General features: G+C 39.5%; 1 protein-coding gene and 1 pseudogene across 2 annotated transcripts in view; one reads left to right on the plus strand and one right to left on the minus strand.

Annotated features, from left to right (window-relative positions):
• Window positions 1–890: 890 nt before the first annotated feature.
• ME2 (malic enzyme 2) overlaps window positions 891–22078 on the plus strand; it is a 56715-nt gene continuing 35527 nt past the window's right edge. Inside the window, exons 1-2 of one of the 2 annotated variants that reach the window (XM_019721766.3) lie at window positions 891–909; window positions 14729–14846. In XM_019721766.3, coding sequence (XP_019577325.2) covers window positions 14739–14846 — 108 coding nt within the window. In that variant the 5' untranslated portion in view covers window positions 891–909; window positions 14729–14738. Of the gene's footprint in view, window positions 910–1284; window positions 1422–14728; window positions 14847–22078 lie in introns of those variants that run through there. The other variant, XM_019721758.3, reaches the window with a different exon arrangement.
• Window positions 5168–5498, minus strand: LOC109440832 (protein BEX3-like; annotated as a pseudogene).

The raw sequence follows: 22078 nt of genomic DNA on the forward strand, positions 1-22078 counted from the left end.
TAATGACACATGTAATTTTTGAGGTTCCCCTCATTCAGCTTGCTGCATCTTGACAATTTCTGGCAAGCAGGGTTATTGTAGGTCATGCTATTTATAGTCCCTCTTTTACTGCGGTGGCTATCGCATTTATCATCTAACTACAGTGTTCTCAAACATGCCCCGCCCTTCAAACCTCAGACTGGCAGTCGTTCCGGATTTTACATAGTTGTTAAAGTGTTTAGGAGAGGACAATTCACTTTTCTCTGCTTCTGCTCAATTTTCTCTTATTTCCATCACTTTCAAGTTGCTCATTCCATCTGCCTTGCTTCTTTTTTATCTTTTATCTTTATTTTAAAATCATCATTACAATATTTTAAGAGTACACAAACTCGATTAAAGAATTTTTGTGATAACATTTTCTGGGAAAAAAGAGTAAAGTATATCCACCAATATCATAACCGTGGGTGGGTATACATGTATTAAGTTATGGTCCCTGCTTCTTTCAAGATAACAATTTAGCGTTCCGGTGCTTTTCTGAGAGAGAGCATTGTATATCTATTTTTGGTGACTGTTACCGTAGGGATCATTTGTAAATGCCCTGAGGGCCAATAATTGTACCAGCAGCAGTGGAGAGCGGCAAAGAATCACACATCCTTGCATGTCCTAGATCCTCCCTCCTCTGCTTCTCCATTCTTCTGAAGATCTGTAGCCAGCTCTTAAATCTCTCCACCATCCTCTCCCAGCCTCCACTGGCTGTCCAGGATGGCCCCAAACTCTTAGGCTTCCTCTCGCGTCCTGCGGCTCGACCCTGCGACTGGTACCCGCAGGCATCCCTCGGCCCCGCCCGCGCCTGCGCAGAGCCTCTTCTGGCGCAAACGCGCTGCCAACACTCCAGACAACCCCACGAGCCCCGGGGATGCGAGATCCGCGGTAAGCCAGCCTCCTTTTGTAGAGCGACGGGTGTCTCCTGTATCTCCGGACTCCTACTAATCTGCACGGCCCCTCTCACATTCCTCGGGATCGCGTCCACCGGGCCGCGCGATTGGCCTCAAAACTGACTTCAGGGACCCCGACCGAGAAAGGTCCTGTGCTGCAGAAACCTGAGCGCGCGGGCCGCGAAGCCTAGAGGCGCAGCCCCGCCCCTCGGGGCCGACTTCCTGCCTCCGCATTGGTCCGCGCGCCCGTCAGTCTCCGTCCATGGGGCGTGGCCGGCTTCTCTCTTCGCTCTTTCTGCTCTTGGATCCCTCCTCTCACTAAGCTGCTTTGCTGGCTTCCTCCGCCGGTGACTGGCCACTCGTGCTAGTAGGAGCCTGAGCTACCGCTGGCTCCGGGGAGCTCGGAGAAGGGGAGGGCTCGCCCGCAGGAGCTGATCATCGCTTGGGTGGGCGGCAGGTCCGCGGCCTCTGCCAACAGCACCACCTGTCGCGGGGACGAGACGTCGGGTAAGGTTCGCGCAGCGCGCAGCTGCGGGCGGCCTGGCGCGGCGGGGCTCCGGGGGAGGGTCGGGGAAGGGTCCGGGAGGGATCCGAGGGGAGCTCCGGGAGGGGAGCGTGTGCTGGCGCTTGCCGTCCAGCCTGGGGAGCCGAGGGCCGAGCCGCCGCCGGCCGCAAGGTTCCCGCTTGGCGGATGGCGGGGCGGGGTTAGAGGAGAGCTCGCCGGGGGCGCGGGGAGCCGTCAGGTTGCGGCCACCCCACTTCGACCGTCCGCGGCTCTTCCCCGGCGCCCGGTTTTGGGGCGCGACTTCCCGGTTTCTCGACTCGCTGGTCCCAGGGCGAACCCCTGCCCTCCACCCAGTGAGGCCCCGTGGCTTCCAAAACGCGAGCATCTCTTCTTTCCTCCTCCGCGCTCTTTAAAGAGCGATTTTGTGGCTCGAAACCCCATCAGTAAGTAGATCTGTTTTTCTGCAGGGGTGAATTAATCGTGAGAGTTAGGCATTTGTGCGTGTGTGTGTGTGTGTGTGTGTGTTCGTTCCTCGCTTAAAGGAAGTTTGTTGCAGGCTAGAAAGTTCTAAGATTGGAACGGTTCTGTCCATTCAGGTGAAATGGAATCTGTGGACCAGGATTGGCAGGTGGTTGACGCTGGTGATAACGATCTCTGCTTGTGTGTTGTTAACATTTGTGGTCTGGGTTTGACTTTCTTGGTTCTGAAAATAATTCTAGAAAACATATGTTGCCCTTTGATGAGAAACGTTAATCAAAATAATAATAAAACAATAAATAAACAGAAGTGCTTCCTTACAGAACGGGTTATCTCATATCTGATCTACCTTCCTAATGCTGTGGCAATCCCTTCTAAGCAAAGCAGTTAATAGCATTGTTACTTCTTTTAGTGTTCCAATTGATGATGACGATAACAATATAACTACGTATTGGTTAATTATGGGCCAGGAACTGTTCAGAAACTAAAGGTTAGGAGGGTAAGTAGCTTGCCCAGGATCACAGGTTTTAAGGGCAAAGCCTGGATTCAGACTCAGCAATTTAATTTAATAACTCTAAGCGCCCTCTGAACCAGGTACACTTCTTAAGCATTGTTCATATTGTTAAGCTGATTGCAGTGTTGCACTCAGAAGTTTTGATCTTTAGTTGCCAAACATTCTGGAAGTTAGAGAAGAAACAGTTGTTCCATATATACATACATACGGAATATAGTACACACACACACACACACACACACTCGTTATAGGAGTTACACAAAAGATAGATAAATATATATCAATGTAAGAAACATCCAAACCTGTAGAGAATTTTTATGAGTTTATTTGAGTCGAACTGAGGACATGTGCTCAGGAGACAGATCTCAAACAAATGCTCTACAAAATAACAGTTTTGCAGCTTTTATGCTTATGAAGTCAAGGAGGGAAAGTAAGGAAGCTTACATGGAGGTGGAAGAAAGCAAGGTGGGGATTGGATTACAGGATAGTTCGCAAGAATATGTGCTCTCCTGAGGGTGGTTACCTGTTATTTCAAAGGTGTGCTAACCTAGATGCACAGAAACAACAGGCATGCTTAAGGCAAAATAAACCTTTTACTAAAGAAGTTATATGTCTGGGGTATAACTACCCACCATGACCTGCCCAGTTAGGAATTTATGATCAGATCACCTGTGAGGTTACTTTCCATAGAACTCCCTTTTTTGTTCACATATGTAATCTCTCAATTGTGTAACTACAGTGTTTACCCGAAAATAAGACTGGGTCTTTTATTTTTTGTTCCAAAAGACGCATTAGGGCTTATGTTCAGAGGCTGTCATCCTGCAAAATCATGCTAGGGCTTATTGTCCGGTTAGGTCTTATTTTCGGGGAAACACGGTACTATAACTAGTTGAGTTACATGTTACTGTTACATGGTTTGCAGAGATACAGAAAAAAAAGTTTAACTCCATGGTCTAATATTGGACCTGTAATCTACTGTGAACACTGATTTGTAACTTGTGTCTAACAGTTTATGGTGGTGATAAAGACATATAAGTTAGGCATAGAGACCAGAAAGGCTGATAAAACCTTTACCATACCTTAATAGGAAATGTTGGGCTGTGTTTTTGCAATTCTTCATTCTCTTGAGAAGTAAAGCATGCTCTTGCTCAGTAGTTATCCCTGAGAAAGAACTGCTTATGGATTTCACTCTTAGAAAGTGTTTATAATGTTTTTGTCTTTTATTGTATTTGTTATGAAAACACATTAAAATTCATTAAAGAAAAACTCCCTTTACCATGTGAGAATTTCTTTTGTAAATTAACTCCTAATGCTGTTCATGCACAACTGGTATTTAATTTCATATAAAAGTAAGTTATTTTAAACTAATATTAAACTGTATATTAAGTTAAACTAAAATAGATTCTAATTTATGTTGGAGAATTTCAGACAAACTTAACAACCATGTTTTAAAACAACACTGAAACCTGTACTTTATTTACTGAAGATCAATTTAGAGGATAAAAGTCATACTAAATATCAAAATTACATTTGATTTTATAAAAAGGTAACTATTTTATTAAAAGCTAATTATTTTATTTGTAAGTCACTATTTTTCTTACATGGCTGCATATTATACTTCCTTTGATCAATCTATACAAATTTTAAAAGTAATGAAAAATATTCATTCTGTAGATATTGTTTATGATGACATTTGATGTTCCCTGGGTCTGTATATCATCTAAATTCTTGTTCTTGACCTAGAGATTTATTTGAAATAGTTTAAATAAATGTTAACTGTGATTATCCTCATAACCTTTTAATATGGATTTCACATTAGAAGACGTTGATGCAGAAACTAACAGGCATTTAGAAGGCACTTCTAACCTTAAAGTAATGCTTAGATAACTAATATTCATAGAAGATGTAGAGGGCACTGTGATAAGCATCTTACATATATTATCTAATTTAAATCTTAAAACAACCCTATTTAGTAGGTCCTGTTGTTTACCATCCCCATTTGAGTGATGAGATTGTAACTTACTCTGATTTACTCAAGACGACAGAGCTAGCAATGGCAAAGCTAGGATTTACATCCAGCGGTTTGATTCCGGAGCTTGCCTTTGACAAGTGTGCCAGATTGCCTGGATATGTATCTTACTGAATAAACCTTCAAGTCAAGTAGTCAAGCTCTTTATGACGATGATAAAGAGCTAAAGGATTGATGCTTTATATATATTATTATCACTGTACGCAATTCTGCAAAAATAGTTTCCCTCCCCTGTTTTATTGATGAGAAAAAAGGCTTCTAAGTAAGTAGTTCCCAGACTTTTAGACTTCATGGGCAAGTTTAAAAAAAAGATGCGTATAGAGAGCAATTGGGACCAGATATAAGATCACTAAATTCTGTTAAAGACCTCCTTTCTTCCTTCTTTCCTTCCTTCCTTCCTCTCCTCCTCCTCCTCCTCCTCCCCCTCCTCTTCCTCCTTCTCCTTTTCCTTCTCTTTCTCCTCCTTCTCCTCCTCTTCCTCTTTCCTCTTTGCTTTTTAATTGCTTTATTAACTTTACATTTTACCACTCCAATGGGTGAAACTACTGGTGACAGAAACTTAAAACTGGGTGCCAGTAATACAGAACTGGTAATACAGAACCCACCTGACACATGGAAATTGCATAAAGTTCACAGCAAACGGATCAGTAAAAGCATATCAAGAAGTGCAAGGACTAATAAAACAACAGTGGGAACCACAGTATTAATCTCATGGAAAATGGCAGGAGTCAAGGCATAAGGCAAAATCCATCACGATGGTCCCGGTGATTAGAGAGAGCTCCTCCGTACGGATACACAGACAGTTCCTCAACTGCAGCTCCCTAAGTTTTCTCCGGATTTCTCTCATCTCCTCCATGAACATTTCCGTATCATCTCCATCTCTCCTCATCCATCATTGACCTGCCTATTGGGTATGGCCCATCGGAAGTTAGGGGCAGGTCAGTGAACTTGTCCCTGTCTATGATTTCCTGCTGGCTGGTGGCCTTCGCCCCCTCCCAAAGGGCAGTCTTCCTCTCCATTCTGCATGGGCTGCTCCGTTTCCCTGTTATCCTGGTGGATATGTGCTTTAATGAGATTTGTTTCCTGGTTGTTTTTCTGGGTCTCTGCCTGCTGTCTCCTCCTCCTCCTCCCAGTTCTCCTCTCAAGTGTGCGGCCCTGACACTTGGACCCGCTGACCTGCTCCGCTTTGCCCGGCCTGATGCCAGCCTGCTGTGTGAAGTGCAGCAGAGAGCTGGTACCCAGACGGGAGTGACAACTGTACCCACCCGGTTAAGGACCTTTTAAAAAACTACTACAATCTACCATCCCCATCCTTTCATAAAAGAAAGGACATTTTTGCTACCAAAAAGGTAGAAAGATCATAATTACAATGCAAACACAAACATTAGTATTGTGAAAAAACATGTGGTTCTAGTTTTTCTCATTTGCTCACAGACCAATGGAAAACGTGTTCCAGACTAACACCAATTCAGAGACCATTTGGGAATGCCTGGGTGACACACCTGATTCCAAACTGGTAATTAGCTGAGTTCAGATTCAAATTCAAGTCTTACTGCAGAGTTGCTCACCGCTCCAAGTCATGACCTCTCTAATTCTGACGTCCAGCACACTGACCTTCTCCTTTCCACCCTGAGGGAGGTGGCCAGGGAGAGTAGTCGCCAGCACCCATTGCCCTAACAGTTTCAGCCCCAGACCAGTTTACACACCACCCAGAGAGGAAGTTCTACTGGGCAAGGCAGTGGGAATGACACACCTGGAGGAGAAACAACAGGTATATCTCAATATCCAAGAAACTCAAGCAAGCGGTTTGATTTTACATATTTATTCAAAATTAGAGCTCCACATTCTTGTGTTTCAAAATTAGAGCTCCACATTCTTTTTACTTTACTCATTTTTTACAGTTCTGTTTCCATGATATCTGTATAACATAAGGAGCTATGTGTGATATTCCCCCCCCCCCATTTTATCTTGCCTCCAGCTGGTCTTAAGCCTACCTGTCTACCTGTCTACCTGTCTGTCTGTCCCTCAATCCTTGGTTCAAATTTTGGCAGAGATTGGTTTTTTCCTTAAGTTGTTTTTTTTTTAATGTATATCTACTTGTTCTCAAGACACTATTAAAATTATAATTGACCCTTGAATAATTTGGGGGTTAGGGGAGCTGACCACCCACACAATCAAATTTCCACATATAACTTAAGTTGCCTTTCTGCATAAGCAGATTCCTAACCATGGGTCAAAAATACAGTTGATTCTTGAACAGTGCAGGTTTGAACTGCCAGGGTCCCCTTATATGCAGATTTAACTCCATTGCAGATTTAGATGTGTTGTTCAAAGGTCAACTGTACTTTTGTATTTTATTTTATTCTTTATCACTTAGTAATAATGTAATAATTTGAATGATGTCACACTGCTTTTAAGTCTTTAATTATAATAACTTTTTGCGTATATTTTTTCATTTGATCATCATAGTTATGAGGTAGATTTGACAGGTAGTATGAGCTTTATTATACAGGCTAAATTCAGTGTTTGATAGACGCAAAATTTTAACCAGGAGCTGAAAGTAGAAGATGTCGTATATCAGAATGTTAATCCTAACTACTGAAAGGAAAAACGTTTTTCCTGCTCACAAACTCAGTTCTTCTGGCCACCAAATGGGGATTCTTTTTCCTCCACACCCAGCAATTCTGATCAGACACTAACAGAGAGCGCTGCAATTTAACTGAATTCTAACACTATGTGGAGATAGCTTCAGATTATACAGCTTTAAGAGCTCAGTCCCAAAAGACTCTCCCCACTTCAGATGCCAGTCACAAGTGAGTTGTGACCTGTGCTTCTGACCAACCAGCTATAAAGCAAAGCTTCCCATAACTGCTCCTCAAATTGGATAATTTGCTAAAATGGCTCACGGAACTCAGGGAAACACTTCCCTTATGTTTACTGGTTTGTTATAAAGGGATACAACTGTTAACCTAATAATAAAAGGCCAAAGAGAGAGGCAACAAACATTTATTGGAGATCCAAAAAAAACAAAAACTATTCAGGAAGCATTGAATCAGGCTGAAACCCAAATAGTGTTCACTTAGGAGGTGAAGGCAAGGGGTATTTATGAGAAAGGGAAGGGGAACAACCGTGTTTCCCCCGAAAATAAGACTTAGCTGGACAATCAGCTCTAATGTGTCTTTTGGAGCAAAAATTAATATAAGACTGGGTCTTAAATAATATAATACAATATAATATAAGACTGGGTCTATAATATAATACCGGGTCTTATATTAATTTTTGCTCCAAAAGACGCATTAGAGCTGATTGTCCGGCTAGGTCTTATTTTCGGGGAAAGATGGAATTACCTGGGGAGAAGGAAGGAATCTTTATAGATGCAGATAAGCTAACATAATGATGCTAATTCTAAAGCCTGTCATTAATTTTTAGTCCAGCAGGCCTAATGTCTGCTTTCTTGTTGTCTTCGCTTACAGTTGTTAGGGATACAGTGCTGCTTTAGGCTCAGGCCAAAGGCTGTGTTGCCCAGTTTTAACATTCTAAAGGTTTGAGGAGTGAGCTGGGATGACAGATCTGACCCCATTTTAAAGTGGCTCTGTTTATATTATTTTTCATATTTTCCCCTTTGGATCAGATCTTTCTTTGAAAGTATCACTGGTCGCTCATCGGAAGGCAACACTGATTAGTTATTAAAAGTGTCTTTGGTTCTCCATTGCCGGGAAGGCTCCTTCCCTGTGTGTCCTGCCACTGTTGATCCCTCGTCACCAGGAAGGCTCATTCCTGGTATGTCATATCCTCTGTAGGAAGGAAAGTGGTTTTCTTAGGAGCCTTGGGTCACATCTGAGCAACAAGAGCAGCCGACAAAGGAAGGCTTTACTGTCATGTTCCTTTAAGGTCAAACATCGTCTTTAGTTTCCTGAGGTTTCTCATTGGATGTCTCTTAGGTCTTAGTGACCATCTCTAAACGTTGGGCAATCGTTATCTGAGTGGGGCATCAAGCTAGACAAAGCAAAGTTGTGTAACAATAAAAATTCCTATAATAATAAATAAAATGTTACGTCCAATTTGGGGAATAAGTCTGAACCCGGAGGCAATGTCTGAAGGCAGTCAGCTGAGAGTATGAGAGAACCATGAGTTGCCAGTGGACACTGTATTTAACCATTTGGCATGTGACCAGATTTTATCTAGTTCCATCTGTACTTCACCAGGTGTTTATCCAAGTACAAGAGGTAGTAACAACAGAACAAAACCTACCTTGTTCGGCTAGGGTATGGTCAAGAGCAGTTCTAGCTAACATAACTCGTGCAAAGGAATTTAAAGATTTTTTTTCCTGGTTAGTTCTTGGTTTGGTGGTAGCTTCAGCAATTTCCCTTAAGGTTTTTGATAAGTTTCTAATTATGTATTCATTCATTGCAATGCCTGCCTAAAGAAAAAGTGTTCTTCCAAACGTGGCATCTTTACTGGGATTGGCACCACTAGGCATTAAATACCCCTGACAGTGTTTGCAAAGAGCTGCGGATTTTGATCTGTGAAGTAGGTTTAAAGATGATGCCCAATGTTAGGTGATCCTTGCAGGCAGGAATTTAAGAGGAAAGAGGAAGCAGTAACTATTATAGTGAGTGCTTCTCCTGTCGTGTTATTTGTGAGATAGGAAGGAACTAAAGTAAGGAAAAATGAAAGTACAGATTATACAGGCCCGGCCCAGAATTTTGGGTTATCTTTTCACAACAGATGTCGTCTGCTTCACTTCCTAGTAATTTTTAATTTCAAATCCTCTGTTGGTTGAGCAGTCCAGTTAGGTGCAAGAGCTTTCTTGATGGGAAACATGAATTCACTGGTCAACACCTTTAAATTTGGCCTCACACAGATTAGTTAAGAGTACTTAATAAGGTCCTTTCCATCGTGGTTATAAAGAGTCCTTCTGAAGGTGTCTTTTCCAGTCACGTGGTTGTAAATTGTGTTTAATTTCTTTGTCTCCTTTAATGAATTGGATATCAAAAGCAGAGAAGGCTGAATGCGTAAGTCAATCTGGTAAGGTTGTTGTAAGTAAATACCTGACCAGTTTTCCCAAGGAGGCTTCCCTAAGTCGATCTTTGTTCGTTAAAGTTGTGTGATCATATCTGGAACTATGCATGTCTTTCTCAAACGTGACAGTCCAGTCAAAGCCTTGGTAATAAAATCAATATTTCCAGTGTTGTTACAAGGAGAACAAATTCTTATTGAACTTAACATAAATAATTACCTGACAGCGACAATAGGGATACTCACTAAGTTTCCAGATTCCGGAGGGATCAGGTAAGGAGGAAAAGATGAATGTTTCATTTCTGCCTATAAAGGCATAATTTACCAAGTTGCTGTGGGTCATAGGTAGCTTAGAAGAAAAAAATTTCCTTATATCTAGAAAACAAAGACCAAAGAAAACCCCAGTAATATTTGAAATAAAGTCACAGAAGTTATAATCATCCTCATAAATTCATTCAGTCCCATGGTAAGTCTTAGTGATCTTGGTACCACATTTATATAAAATATCCAAACTTTTTGTTAGCAGTTTATTTTGTTTTTGTTTTTTTTAAATTGGGGAATGTTGGGGAACTGTGTTTTTTTTCCAGGGCCCATCAGCTCCAAGTCAAGGTGTATTTCAGTCTAGTTGTGGAAGGCGCAGCTCAGCTCCAAGTCCAGTTGCCGTTTTCAATCTTTAGTTGCAGAGGGCGCAGCCCACCATCCCATGTGGGAATTGAACCGGCAACCTTGTTGTTAAAAGCTCAGGCTCTAACCAACTGAGCCATATGGCTGCCCCTCTGGTCAGCGATAGCTCATTTCCTTTCAATCTAGTTGCGGAGGGCGCAGCTCACTGGCCCATGTGGGAATCGAACTGGCAACCCTGTTTTCAGAGCTCACGCTGTAACCAACTGAGCCATCCAGCCACCCCAAAACACAGGTTCTTTTACTGCAAATATATTTAATACGTTTTTAGAAACGTGCCCTTTTTAATAGTACAGTCTTTCAACCCTAATTTATCTTTTGGTTTCTCTGCAATAAGAAGTCAAAAAACAGACTTTATTTAACAATTAATGTTGTATTTTATTTTATTTGGAAGTGATCTAAATATTCAGTAACTTTATATCATTTAATTTAGCCAGCAAACTTTAACGTTTCAAGTCACAAAAAAATTTTAGGAAACCAGTTCTAAGCACATACATTTATTTGAGATCCAAAAGACTACCTGTATTATCAAGGCTTTGAATGAAATAGTATTGCAGGTAAAATATGATGGCCATTTATTGGCTTGGCTTCCTGACCTCACAAGCTTTTAAGAGTTCAATCGGAGATTCTTTATGAGAGGATTCAGAAAGCAGTCTTAGAAAGATCAATCACTATTCTTGTTGCACTTAGGTAATGTGGACGGAAAAGTGGCCACATACTAAACCTACAAACTCAAGAGACCGAAATTAACCACATACTGTGCTTCCCCGAAAATAAGACCTAGCCGGACCATCTGCTCTAATACGTCTTTTGGAGCAAAAGTTAATATAAGACCCAGTCTTATAATATATATTTTATATAATTATATTAAAATTTTATATTATTATATTAAAATAAGACTGGGCCTTATATTAATTTTTGCTCCAAAAGACGCATTAGAGCTGATGGTCCGGCTAGGTCTTATTTTTGGGGAAACATGGTAGGATGGTCCGAACATCAAAATTCCTAACTAAAAGCCAGTCATGGTGGGTGGTCACATCCTTGCCAAGTAACTTCCTTGACAAAGATCAATCTTTACATTAAGTGAGACTGTTGTTTTTTTGCATCTAAGATAACATACCTTTGGAATGTCAATAATCCCTTTTTCCAGACACGTCAGGGCACAACCTGCCACACTAGAGCAAGAGACCATAGAATCCCTTATTGTTATCTTGTTCTCCGAATGCCATCTCTGTGCTGTAAAATGTTAATTGTTAACTATCATGTATCCTCCAATGTAAAAGAATGTGTCTTTCCATTTTAGTTTTTATCCAATCCCGGAGATTTCCCCACTTTGCTTTCTCCCACCCCTTAATCTATCTCCAGTGGATTTTGTGTAACCCTCGTTCTGTCTCCTTCGATTCTCATGTGTAAAATAATCTTGCAAAACTGCCATTTGCCTGAGCCTTCTCTTCATCTGTTGAGAGTTTGCTTCCTGGCAGTTGTCATCAGTTCGGTTCAAATAAACTCATTAAACTTCTCTATGGTTTGGACATTTCTTACATTTTCGACAGTAACTGATCAAACCAAGTTTAATGCAAACAAATTAGTTCTACTGTGATTATCTTTGGTAAAAACTGGGGCTAATTGTCGAGAGAAAAAGTATGTTTGTACCTTTGTAGGTATTAGATTCTAATCCTGTTGAACGTCTTTAAGGTTTTGTTATACACCTGTAAACTGGACTGGATCCTGAATTCTTCTAGTTTCCTCCAATACTTGGCTACGACATGGCTCCACAGTTCACTCCAGACATTGGGAATTATCTTGCTCCTACTAATCATAATAATCATCCTGGCACTCTGTATTCTCTCAAAGGCTTTAAATGCACGTGCACAGTGGCTAACCACCGAGCAAATGATCTTCCTAAGACTGGCATGTCAGAAAAGGACTGAAGAGAATGACCGATGTAAAGAAAATCGTGCACCTGAAGTCATGACCTATACATACCATAGAGAATCAGCAAAGAAAATAATCACACAGAAGATCAGTAAAAGCCCCAGAACTATATAGAGCAGTAGCCAAGAGTGGGGCAAGTGCCTTAGATTTTGATCACATCTCAGTTAGGAGTTAGGCTGAGAGTCTGATCAAAAAGGGGGAAATTGTCTAAAAAAAAATAAAAAAAAACAGGGCCAAAATGGAGTCACTTGCTCCCAGGACTGCAAACCAAGATTTAATTGCAGTTTTAGTCTCTTCCAGGAGTGAGACCTTTTAACCAGTCAATATGGCATTTCCTGATTAGCGCTGATGAGGTGATCTGCTTGATAGACCCCTGCCCTTTCCCCAAAGGAACTTTACGTGCCTGAAATACTCCTTGCTTTTGTTTATGACTTCCTTGTCCCCCCCCCCGCCCCACCTCGCATTTAAAAACTCACCATTCGCACAGCTCCTCAGAGCTCCTTTCTGTTTGCTAGATAGGTTGCTGCCCGATTCATGAATCATTGAGTAAAGCCAATTAGAATCTTCAGATTTACTTGGTTGAATTTTTATTTTGTAACATGTCTTTCAGGACATTAACATTTTTTGAAGAAAACCCGTTATTTTGTAGTATGTCTCATGATTCCTTTTTATTACTACTATCGAAATATATTTGACATACAGCATTTTGTAAATTTAAGGTGTACAACATGTTAATACATTTATGTATTGCAATAATGCCATTTTAGTGATAATTAGCACATCTGTCACATTGCACAATTATCAACTTTATTTTAGTGTTTAGAGTAATGAAGCTCTAGTCTTGCAGCAGGGCCCCATAGTAGAGGCCTTGCCAGGTCCCCAGCCTCACCTTTCCCTGACCTATAGCCTAACAATAGATCATCCCCCTGCGCTTGGGCTCCAGCTCGGCTTGAGCTCTGAATGTCCTGTCTCACATCCCACACAGTTCCCTGCTTTAGAAAATTGCCCTGAAATATACAATTAATACCCTTAGGTTTATTGATCACAATCTCAATGGTCTAGCATTCTTTCCAGGCCACTCCCATCATTGTTCCTGGGTTGCTGATGCCCCTGGAGAGCCCTGTTGCCAGAGGGAAGGCTCCTTGCAAACCCTTGGAACCTTGGTAGCCTCTGGAGGAACGCCCAGATTTTCTCTTAAGCACCATAAGTTGGTCTGAGAATGTTAAGGCAGTTTTGAAGGTGTTAACCTGTTGCCTCCTCGGACCACTGGTGCTTTGAAAATAAACGCTTATCCTAGAGCCCAACTCCTATGTTGATCTATTGGCCGAGCGACGCGGCTCAAGCCCTGGACTTGGTTGCCCTCCGGTTTCAGTCTCAGCAAGTTTGTTCATTGTAATACAATATGTCTATATTCACTGTACTGTGCATTAGCTCTCTAGGACTTACTTAACTACCTGTGGCAAGACTATACCCTTAAACAACTTATGTCCCATTCCCCTCTTCTGTCCCCATTTCTCGTGATTCTTGGTATGTTTATGATCATATAGATTTCTTGATTTTGTGGTTATATTTAGGTACCACATTTATATGAAATATCCAGAATAGGTAAATCCACAAAGCCAGAAAGCAGATTGGTAGTTGCACTGGGGGAGGGAGGACAAATGCTTAATGGGATGGTGTGTGCTTCTGGGATGAGGAAAATGTTTTGGACCTAGATAGAGATGGTGGTTGCATAACGTGGATTTTCTAAATCCCTCTGGGTCGTGCACTTCAAAATGGTTAATTTTATGTTGTGTGAATTTCACCTCCCTTAAAATTAACTTAAAAAAAATCCCAATGTAAATGGTTTTGCTGCACCCCTATATACAGGCCATAGATTTTTCAGCAAATAGAAATTCCATTAAAAAACTTATTGTATGATAATTGCAATGATGTCTAATGATTAAAGTAATTAATGAGCATTGCATATTGATTTTTGGTGGGAGAATTGATAGGCCGAAGAATCTATTATATTCCTATCAGTAAATATTTAAGTATTATGTAGAGTTTTCCATTTTGAAAAATTCCTATCTTTGGGATAGATGTGAAAGGACAAAAACATGTTTTCCATGCAATTTGAATGATACTTTAAATATTAAATAACAGGTTTTTCTAAAAACAAAATTTTAATACATTAAATTTAAACATTGAATATATACATTTAAAATTTTAAGTCGAGATAAGAACCTGGATAGCTTCTCTCCCTCTGAATGGGTATGTTCCAGGGTTTCTTATTATGTACTTTTTCACTTCAAGCTAAATAACTCCCACACTCATTTACATGGAACACCACTCTACTAAATGTTACCTTGTTTTTTAACCTCTCAACTTCTTCCTCTCCTAAGTAAGAGATACATACCTTGCCACACTTGCGTGCTACAAAAAGGACAAATGTTTAGCACACTGTAGTAGATACCTACACATAATAATGACGATTATCCGGTTATCCGATTATCCGAGTGTTGCCAGGAAAGTAAGTCTTTGACTTCACTTTGTTATTAACTGTTTATGACCATGACCCCTTGTAGAAACATAAATGCCTTTTGGAAACTGATAGGTGATGTACATGCAGTTGTATGTGTCTCAGCAGTGGTTTGTTTGCTTTGTTTTCCCAGGTGAGAGAAGATGCTGTCCCGGTTAAGAAGAGTTGCCACTCCCTGTGCTCTGGCATGTCGTCATATACACACAAAAGAGAAAGGCAAGCCACTGATGTTGAACCCACGAACAAACAAGGTTAGTCACATGGATGCTAACGTACCTTTTCTCTCTTCCTGGTAAAAGTTTGATTTGATGTATTGTAGACTGACAAAGTGTGAAAGTTTTGTATTTTGTAGCTTTATACTAAAACTATGCAGAGGCATTTGCTTTTCCTGCGTGAACTTTTTCACTTTTCTCCATATGGCAAGAATCATGGCTGCTTTCTACCGCCCAGATTTCACCACTCACCTACTTCTGCCACCAGTAAGGGATTGACGTAATTTCCAAGTTCTGGCTAAGAAAAACCCCCAGTATGGCAGGCTGGCCAGGACTTTTGGCCAGATGTGGGATATTTAGATTTACCCAGCTCAAATCAGGTACTCATCCTGGACCAATCAGTTGGGCCCTTGGAAGATGGGGTCCGAATTGTAAAATGAAATTTTATGTAATGTCCACCCTGCACCCCACCTCCACACAGCTTTTTGGACACAAATCATTACATGCAAGTGATTGTGCCCATTGTCACACTACCCCTATAAAGGAGAGAAACTTCTGACCCTTTTTATACTCTTCGGGCAGAAATGATGGGCAATTTCGAGATCTAGTCATGCCTTTATTCCTTATCCAAGCTGGATTCAATGAGCAAGTCCCTCTTTGTTTTTTAGGGGCAATATTAAATAAACATAATTCTGGAAAGAGATTTCTTACAGGAAGCTTGCAAGAGGATACATTGGGTTTATTACAATATATGAAATTTACCTTTCGGGAATGGTGCATTCAGATTAAGGTGTGATTTATTTTAAAACAACTGTAAAAAATTGGCCAGTTCCATTTGTTTCCCATTTTGGGGGGATAATGAATTGGATAATATGATATGTTTTGAGGGGTTTCAGTCCTACAAAGGGGAATTTGACTAAGGGTCACACAGAGTATTTGATCTTTGCATTTTTGGTACCTGGCACAGAATGAGAATTCAGCAGGCAGTAAATTACATGAAGCTTAGTGAGGGATATTCTAATCTCTCTTGTTTCTGCCTCACCTCCCCAAATCTTGCTTTCCCTTCAAAATGCAACTCTTTCAAAATCCAGTTCCCCGTAGAGCCTTTTCACACCACCATAGACTGGAATAATTACATCCCATCTCTGAAATGCTGTAGTAGTTTTTATCCTCCTATTCCTATGGGAAGTAATCAATGTATGTTGCTTTGTGCTTCTTCTCATGTCTTACTTAAGCTGTTGTTGGAAAAACTGATATAAATACGTTTTCATGACTTTGTATTTTTAAAGTATATTTCAGGTTCCTTTTGAGTAGGGACCATTCAAAATTTCTTTGTATCTTTTATAATGCCATGGATATAGCAAACATTTGATAAATATGTTAGTTTTATTTTATTTTTATCCTTATAAAGACTATTTAAAATCTACTTTGTGGGGGTTATAAGAAATATATAAAGTACATTGTGTCAAATGAATTTTAAGGAGGAGGATAGTCTAAAATACATTATAATACTTCTATACAGAAAATAAGGTCTAATGCTCTGACCTTTTGAAATCTCTAAGGTTGTATTGCATCTGTGTGGTTACCTCATTGAAGGACCACTTCTGAAAATCCCTGAAGAGTTTTTTTGTTGTGTTTGTTTAAGGAGGAACATAGACTAATGATTTCCAATTTATGGGTCATGCACTCTTTGGGGACTTACCACATAAAGAAGTCAGGTTCGTGCTTCAAACCTTATAGACTAAATTAGTAATTTCTTACATATTTACAAATACTGTTATGACTATGTTGCTGCCTTGATTAATAAAATAGTAATTAAAGGCAGTAGTGAATTAATTCTTTCCAATATATGTCGGTAATCACTGTCTACTAAAGGTATGCCTGTTATTATGTCTGTAGAACTTTCTTGTTATGGTAAACATAATGTACGTACTTGTAAAATTGACAGTTTTAACCATTTAAAATGCAATTCAGTGACATTAAGTACATTCAGTGTTGTGCATTCATCGCCACTATCTAGTTCCAAAACATTTTATTACCCGAAAATGGAAACCCATTTCCCACTAAGCAGTCTCTCTCCATTTCCTTCTTCCCTTCCTCAGCCCCTCGCAAGTACTGCTCTGTTTCTGTTCCTATGGATTTGACTTGCTGGTATGAATATGAAATTTTTAATGATTTTTTTTATAAGTCCTTTTACTTTAAAGGATGGACATCATTATGGTGAATTATGAGCAGAAGATTAGATGCTAATTTGAGCTCGGTCATTTACTAGCCATGGAACCTACGCAAATCATTTATCCTCTCTAGGTTTCAGTTTTCTCATTTGATGTAGGTAATATAGCATTTTGAAATATTCAAAGGGTTGTACAAGTAAGATTGTATTTGTAAGACTGTACTTACAAGGGTTGTAAGATTGGATTTTTCTTTCTCTCTCATGCTCATTTGGCTAATTTTTCTAATAGTTTTTTGAAACTCAGTTCTGTATCTTTTCCTCCAGGAAGTTCACACTTCCTAGTTTATATCTGGATCTCTGGCTTTATGGTTCTCAATTCTATGAGGGTATTTGTTTGTTTGTTTTTAACTCCCCCCAGCCAGTTCTCTAAGAGAAAAACTAGTTCAAATATTTCATGTGATTCTTATTATTTATACAAATAACATTACGACAAAAGAGAGAAAAAATCACATTCTTACCACCCCAATATATCATCTATTTTTATTTTGCCCGGATTCTCTTAATAAAATATACTTAATATTTCAGATTATAGCTTATAGGTGTGTTTTTTTAATTATAAATTTTGATTCTTTTTTAAAAATTATTTATTTATTTATTTTCTTAAGTCAAGTTGTTGTCCTTTCAGTCTTAGTTGTGGAGGGCACAGCTCAGCTCCAGGTCCAGTTGCCGTTGCTAGTTGCAGGGGGCACAGCCCACCATCCCTTGCGAGAGTCGAACCGGCAACCTTGTGGTTGAGAGGACGCACTCCAACCAACTGAGCCATCCGGGAGCTCAGCAGTAGCTCAGTTCAAGGTGCCGTGTTCAATTTTAGTTGCAGGGGGCGCTGCCCACCATCCCTTGCGGGAGTCGAGGAATTGAACTGGCAACCTTGTGGTTGAGAGCCCACTGGCCCATGTGGGAATCGAACCGGCAGCCTTCGGAGTTAGGAGCACGGAGTTCTAACCACTTGAGCCACTGGGCCGGCCCTAGCATATAGTTTTATAGGCCATTTTATCACTGGGAAAAGTATGTTAAAAATAATCCTCATGATGCCTCATAAACCTATGATACCGTGGCTGCATAGTAGTTTAATTGGTAGATTTGGGGTCACAAAGACAGATGAGAGTCCTAACTGGACCTCTTATTGACTGTGTAGTCTTCAGCGTACATGTGACCCGACCTCTTTGGATCCCAATTTCTTCATCTAGGTTGCCATAGAGAAGAAAAGAAAAATCGTAAAGCTACTTTAGGCATATGTAAAATACTATGGAAATGTGAGTTACTCCCTTCAGGTGATGTTTTATAATTTAGTTAGCCATCACCCTGTTGTTGAATATTGTTTCCAATTTTGACATTACAAATCATTAATCACTAGTTATGTCACCAGTTTTATAAATAAGTGTTTGGTAATTTCCTAATCCTTGGCTGATTATTCTAACTGCACCTGGAGGGAAAGAAATAGGAGGGGTCTTTTACTGCTCTCCAACCATGCTTTACCTGCACATTCAAGAGTCTAGTTAAGACATTTTTATGAATATTGACTTATGTGGAGAAACAACTTGTGTGTAAAGGAAAATAGGTCTGAGGATCTTTCAGAATCACCTGCAGGAAGTATACTTCTGTGTAAACTGGGAGGGTGTTGGGGCTGCATAAATGAGGAAAAGGCAGATTTGGCGGGACAAGTGACATTGGGAGATGGAGGAGGAGAAGGACAGGTAAGTGGAAGATGGTTTCTGCTGTTAAAGAACTAATCAAGGCATTCATTTGAAACTAATGTCATCTTTGCAGGCTTGTTTCACTTATTAACACCAGACTGGCAGATTTCAGAATTTCATCAACTATGAACATAAATACTTAATACATAAAATTATGTATTTAATAATCATTTTAACTTCTACCCTGAATTATAAATAAATGCTTTTGAGTATCTCTTAAATCTAAATAGGAGATAGGCAGTGAAACCTTGTATATCCAATTCATTTATCTTCAGCAATAGTATAGGTAAAGCACTTCGAAATGAACTGCATAGTTATTTAAACATCAATTTTAGCCTTTTCATTTTAGCCTTTTACTAGAGTTGGAAAAAGGAAGTAAGAGTGACAGTTTTGGTTTTACCTCTATATTTAATAAAATCTTATAAGATGAAATGTGAGATACAAAAGATTTAGTGATTTCAGTTCTCCCCTTTTTTCTTTTTCAGTCTAGCTAAAGGTCTGTCAATTTTGTAGATCTTTTCAAAGAACTAACTTTTGGTTTCGTTGAGTTAAAATATTTTTCAATTGTTCTATTTTCTGTTTCATTTATTTTCACTTTAATCTTTAGTTTGCCCCCTGCCTCCCAATTTCTTAGGGTAGCATGTTAAGTTATAGATTTGAGATCTTCCTTCCTTCCTTCCTTCCTTCCTTCCTTCCTTCCTTCCTTCCTTCCTTCCTTCCTTCCTTCCCCTCCCTCCCTCCCTCCCTCCCTCCCTCCCTCCCTCCCTCCCTCCCTCCCTCCTTCCTTCCTTCCTTCCTTCCTTCCTTTCTTGGCATAGCTCACAGTGGCCCAAGCAGGGATCGAACTGGCAACCTTGGTGCTACCAGCACCACGTTCTAACTAACTGAGCTAACCAGCCACTCTCTCTTTTTAAAATATGAGCATTTACAGCTATAAATTTCCCTAAGTATTACTTTCACTACATTCCATAAGTTTTGGAATGGGTGTTTTAATTCACCTCAAGTATCTTCTAATTTCCCTTGCGATTTCTTCTTCGACCAGTTGTTTACTTAGGAGTTTGTTGTTTAATATCCAAATATTTGTGAATTCCCCAAATTTCCTTCCGTTATTGATTTCTGATCTCAGTGCATTGTGGTTGGAGATACCTTGGATGATTTAAATCCTTTTAAATATATTGAGTCTTGCTTTATGGTCTAGCATATGGTCTGTCCTAGAGAATATTCCTTGTGTACTTGAGAAGAAAGAAGTGTGTATCCTGGTGCTGTTGAACATAGTGTTCTATAGGTGTCTATTAGGCTTAGTTGCTTTATAATATTGTTCAAGCCTTCTATTTCCTTGTTGATATCCTGTCTAGTTGTTTTCTCCATTATTGAAAATGAGGTACTGAAGTCTCCAACTTGTTATCTTTCTCCCTTCAATTTTTTGTCAGTTTTTGCTTCACGTATTCTGGACCTCTTTTGTTAGAGGTATATATGTTTATAATTGTTACATCTTTTTAATGGATTGAACCTTTCATCATTATAACATGTTCCTGTCTAGTAACAATATTTGGTCTGTTTTGTCTATTATTTTTTTTGTTTGTTTTTTGTTTTTTTTGTTTTGTTTTGTTTTGTCTATTATTAACGTAGACGCACCAGCTCTCTTTTGGTTACCCTTTACATGGTCTATATTTTTCTATCCTTTTACTTTCCACCTATTTGTGTCTTTGAATCAAAGTGTGTCTCTTATGGATGGCATTTATTGGATCATGTTATTTTATCCATTCTGCCAATCCCAGCATTTTCGCTGTAGAGGTTAATTCATTTACATTAGTTTAATGATTTATAAGGTTGATTTATATCTGCCATTTGTTTTCTAAATGTCTATGTCTCTTTTGTCCTTCTCTTCCATTTTTGTTCCCCTCCTTTGTATTAAACAGGTATTGTTTAATATACCATTTTAATTCCCTTGTCATTTCTTTTACTGCCTATTTCTGATTTATTTTCTTAGTGGTTTGCCCTGGGGATTACAATTATCATCTTTATAACAGTTCAGATTGATACCAACTTAATTGTAATAGTACACAAAAACTTTGCCCCCGTATAGCGCCACTCTTCCCCCTTTTGTGCAGCTTTGTCATAAAAGTTATGTCTTTATACATTGCATGACCATCAACACAGATTTGTAATTATTACTTTATGTAGTTGTCTTTTAAATCAGGTAGTAGAAGAAAAGACCTACAAACAAAGTACTTTTATACTGTCTTTTATGTTTTCAACCCCGCTCCCCCCCAGTGGACGTCTCGTTCCTTAGCTTTTCCTTTTCAGCTTTTTGCTTAGCGAATTGTTTGGCTCATCTATTATTCACTGCTTTAGGTAGTTACCATGTTAAATAACTGCCTCTGATTGTTTTTGACAAGTTTTTATGAGGAAAAGTTTATTCACATTGGGTGAGCTCCAAATCAGGTCAAATAAAGACAGCCTTGCAAGTGGGGTCTTCGAGGGAACCACCAGACAGGTCAAATAATGACAGTTCCGTGGGTATAAGGTTTTAGAAGAATCTCCAAACCCTTCTGCCCTCTCCTGTGGCTACCAGGCTCTGTTTTTCAAAGTGATTATTTCATAGTGGTTGCTATTTTCAAGGCTGCTGTGTCGCCGGGGAGACGAGAGTAGGAATAAGGCAAGTTAAAATGCCATGAAACTTGCTATTCTTGCTGAAATGCAGCTGTTTTTCTTGAACAAATGCTTCCCTATTGCTGAAGCCTTTGGTTAATTTTCAGAATTCTGAAAAAGTTGATTCTCATCATTTGGCCAATGTTCCTGTTGCTTTTATGGAGTAAATGATTTTTGTCATTTTCACTGACATCACTCTGATACGAAGAATTTACCCCAGGGCTGAATCTAGAAATTGAAAAAGATTTTATGACATAGGTTTTTTTCCTTAAATATCATTTCTTCCTTCCTTCATTCTGTCTTATTCCTTTCTAGTGAGGGTAGCAGCCTCTCTTACCAGTTTGGTTTATGTTCTTTCAAACTATGTTCTGTTGATTTCCTTTCTAAATGTATGCATGCATCTGTGCATATGTACTTTATTGGGATTTTCTAAACATAACAGTTAAGAGTATGTGTGTTTTGATTTGCAACTTGCTTTTTTTTCTTAACTGTGTATCTGGGAGATCTTTCTACTACATGCTTAGAGATACGTGTTTAAGTATGTTGGTATAGAAATAATATAGGTTACTTAACTATTCCATAATTGATGGACTTTTAGTTTGTAATAGCCAAGAGAACTAGAAACAGTGCTAGAACTAATCTTTTTGTATATGCCTATCTACTCAGTGTATGAATATTTATCTAGGATGGTT

Source organism: Rhinolophus sinicus, chromosome 4, assembly GCF_057876585.1.
Source record: "Rhinolophus sinicus isolate RSI-liver-muscle chromosome 4, RSI-T2T, whole genome shotgun sequence".
Taxonomy (NCBI): Eukaryota; Metazoa; Chordata; class Mammalia; order Chiroptera; family Rhinolophidae; genus Rhinolophus; species Rhinolophus sinicus.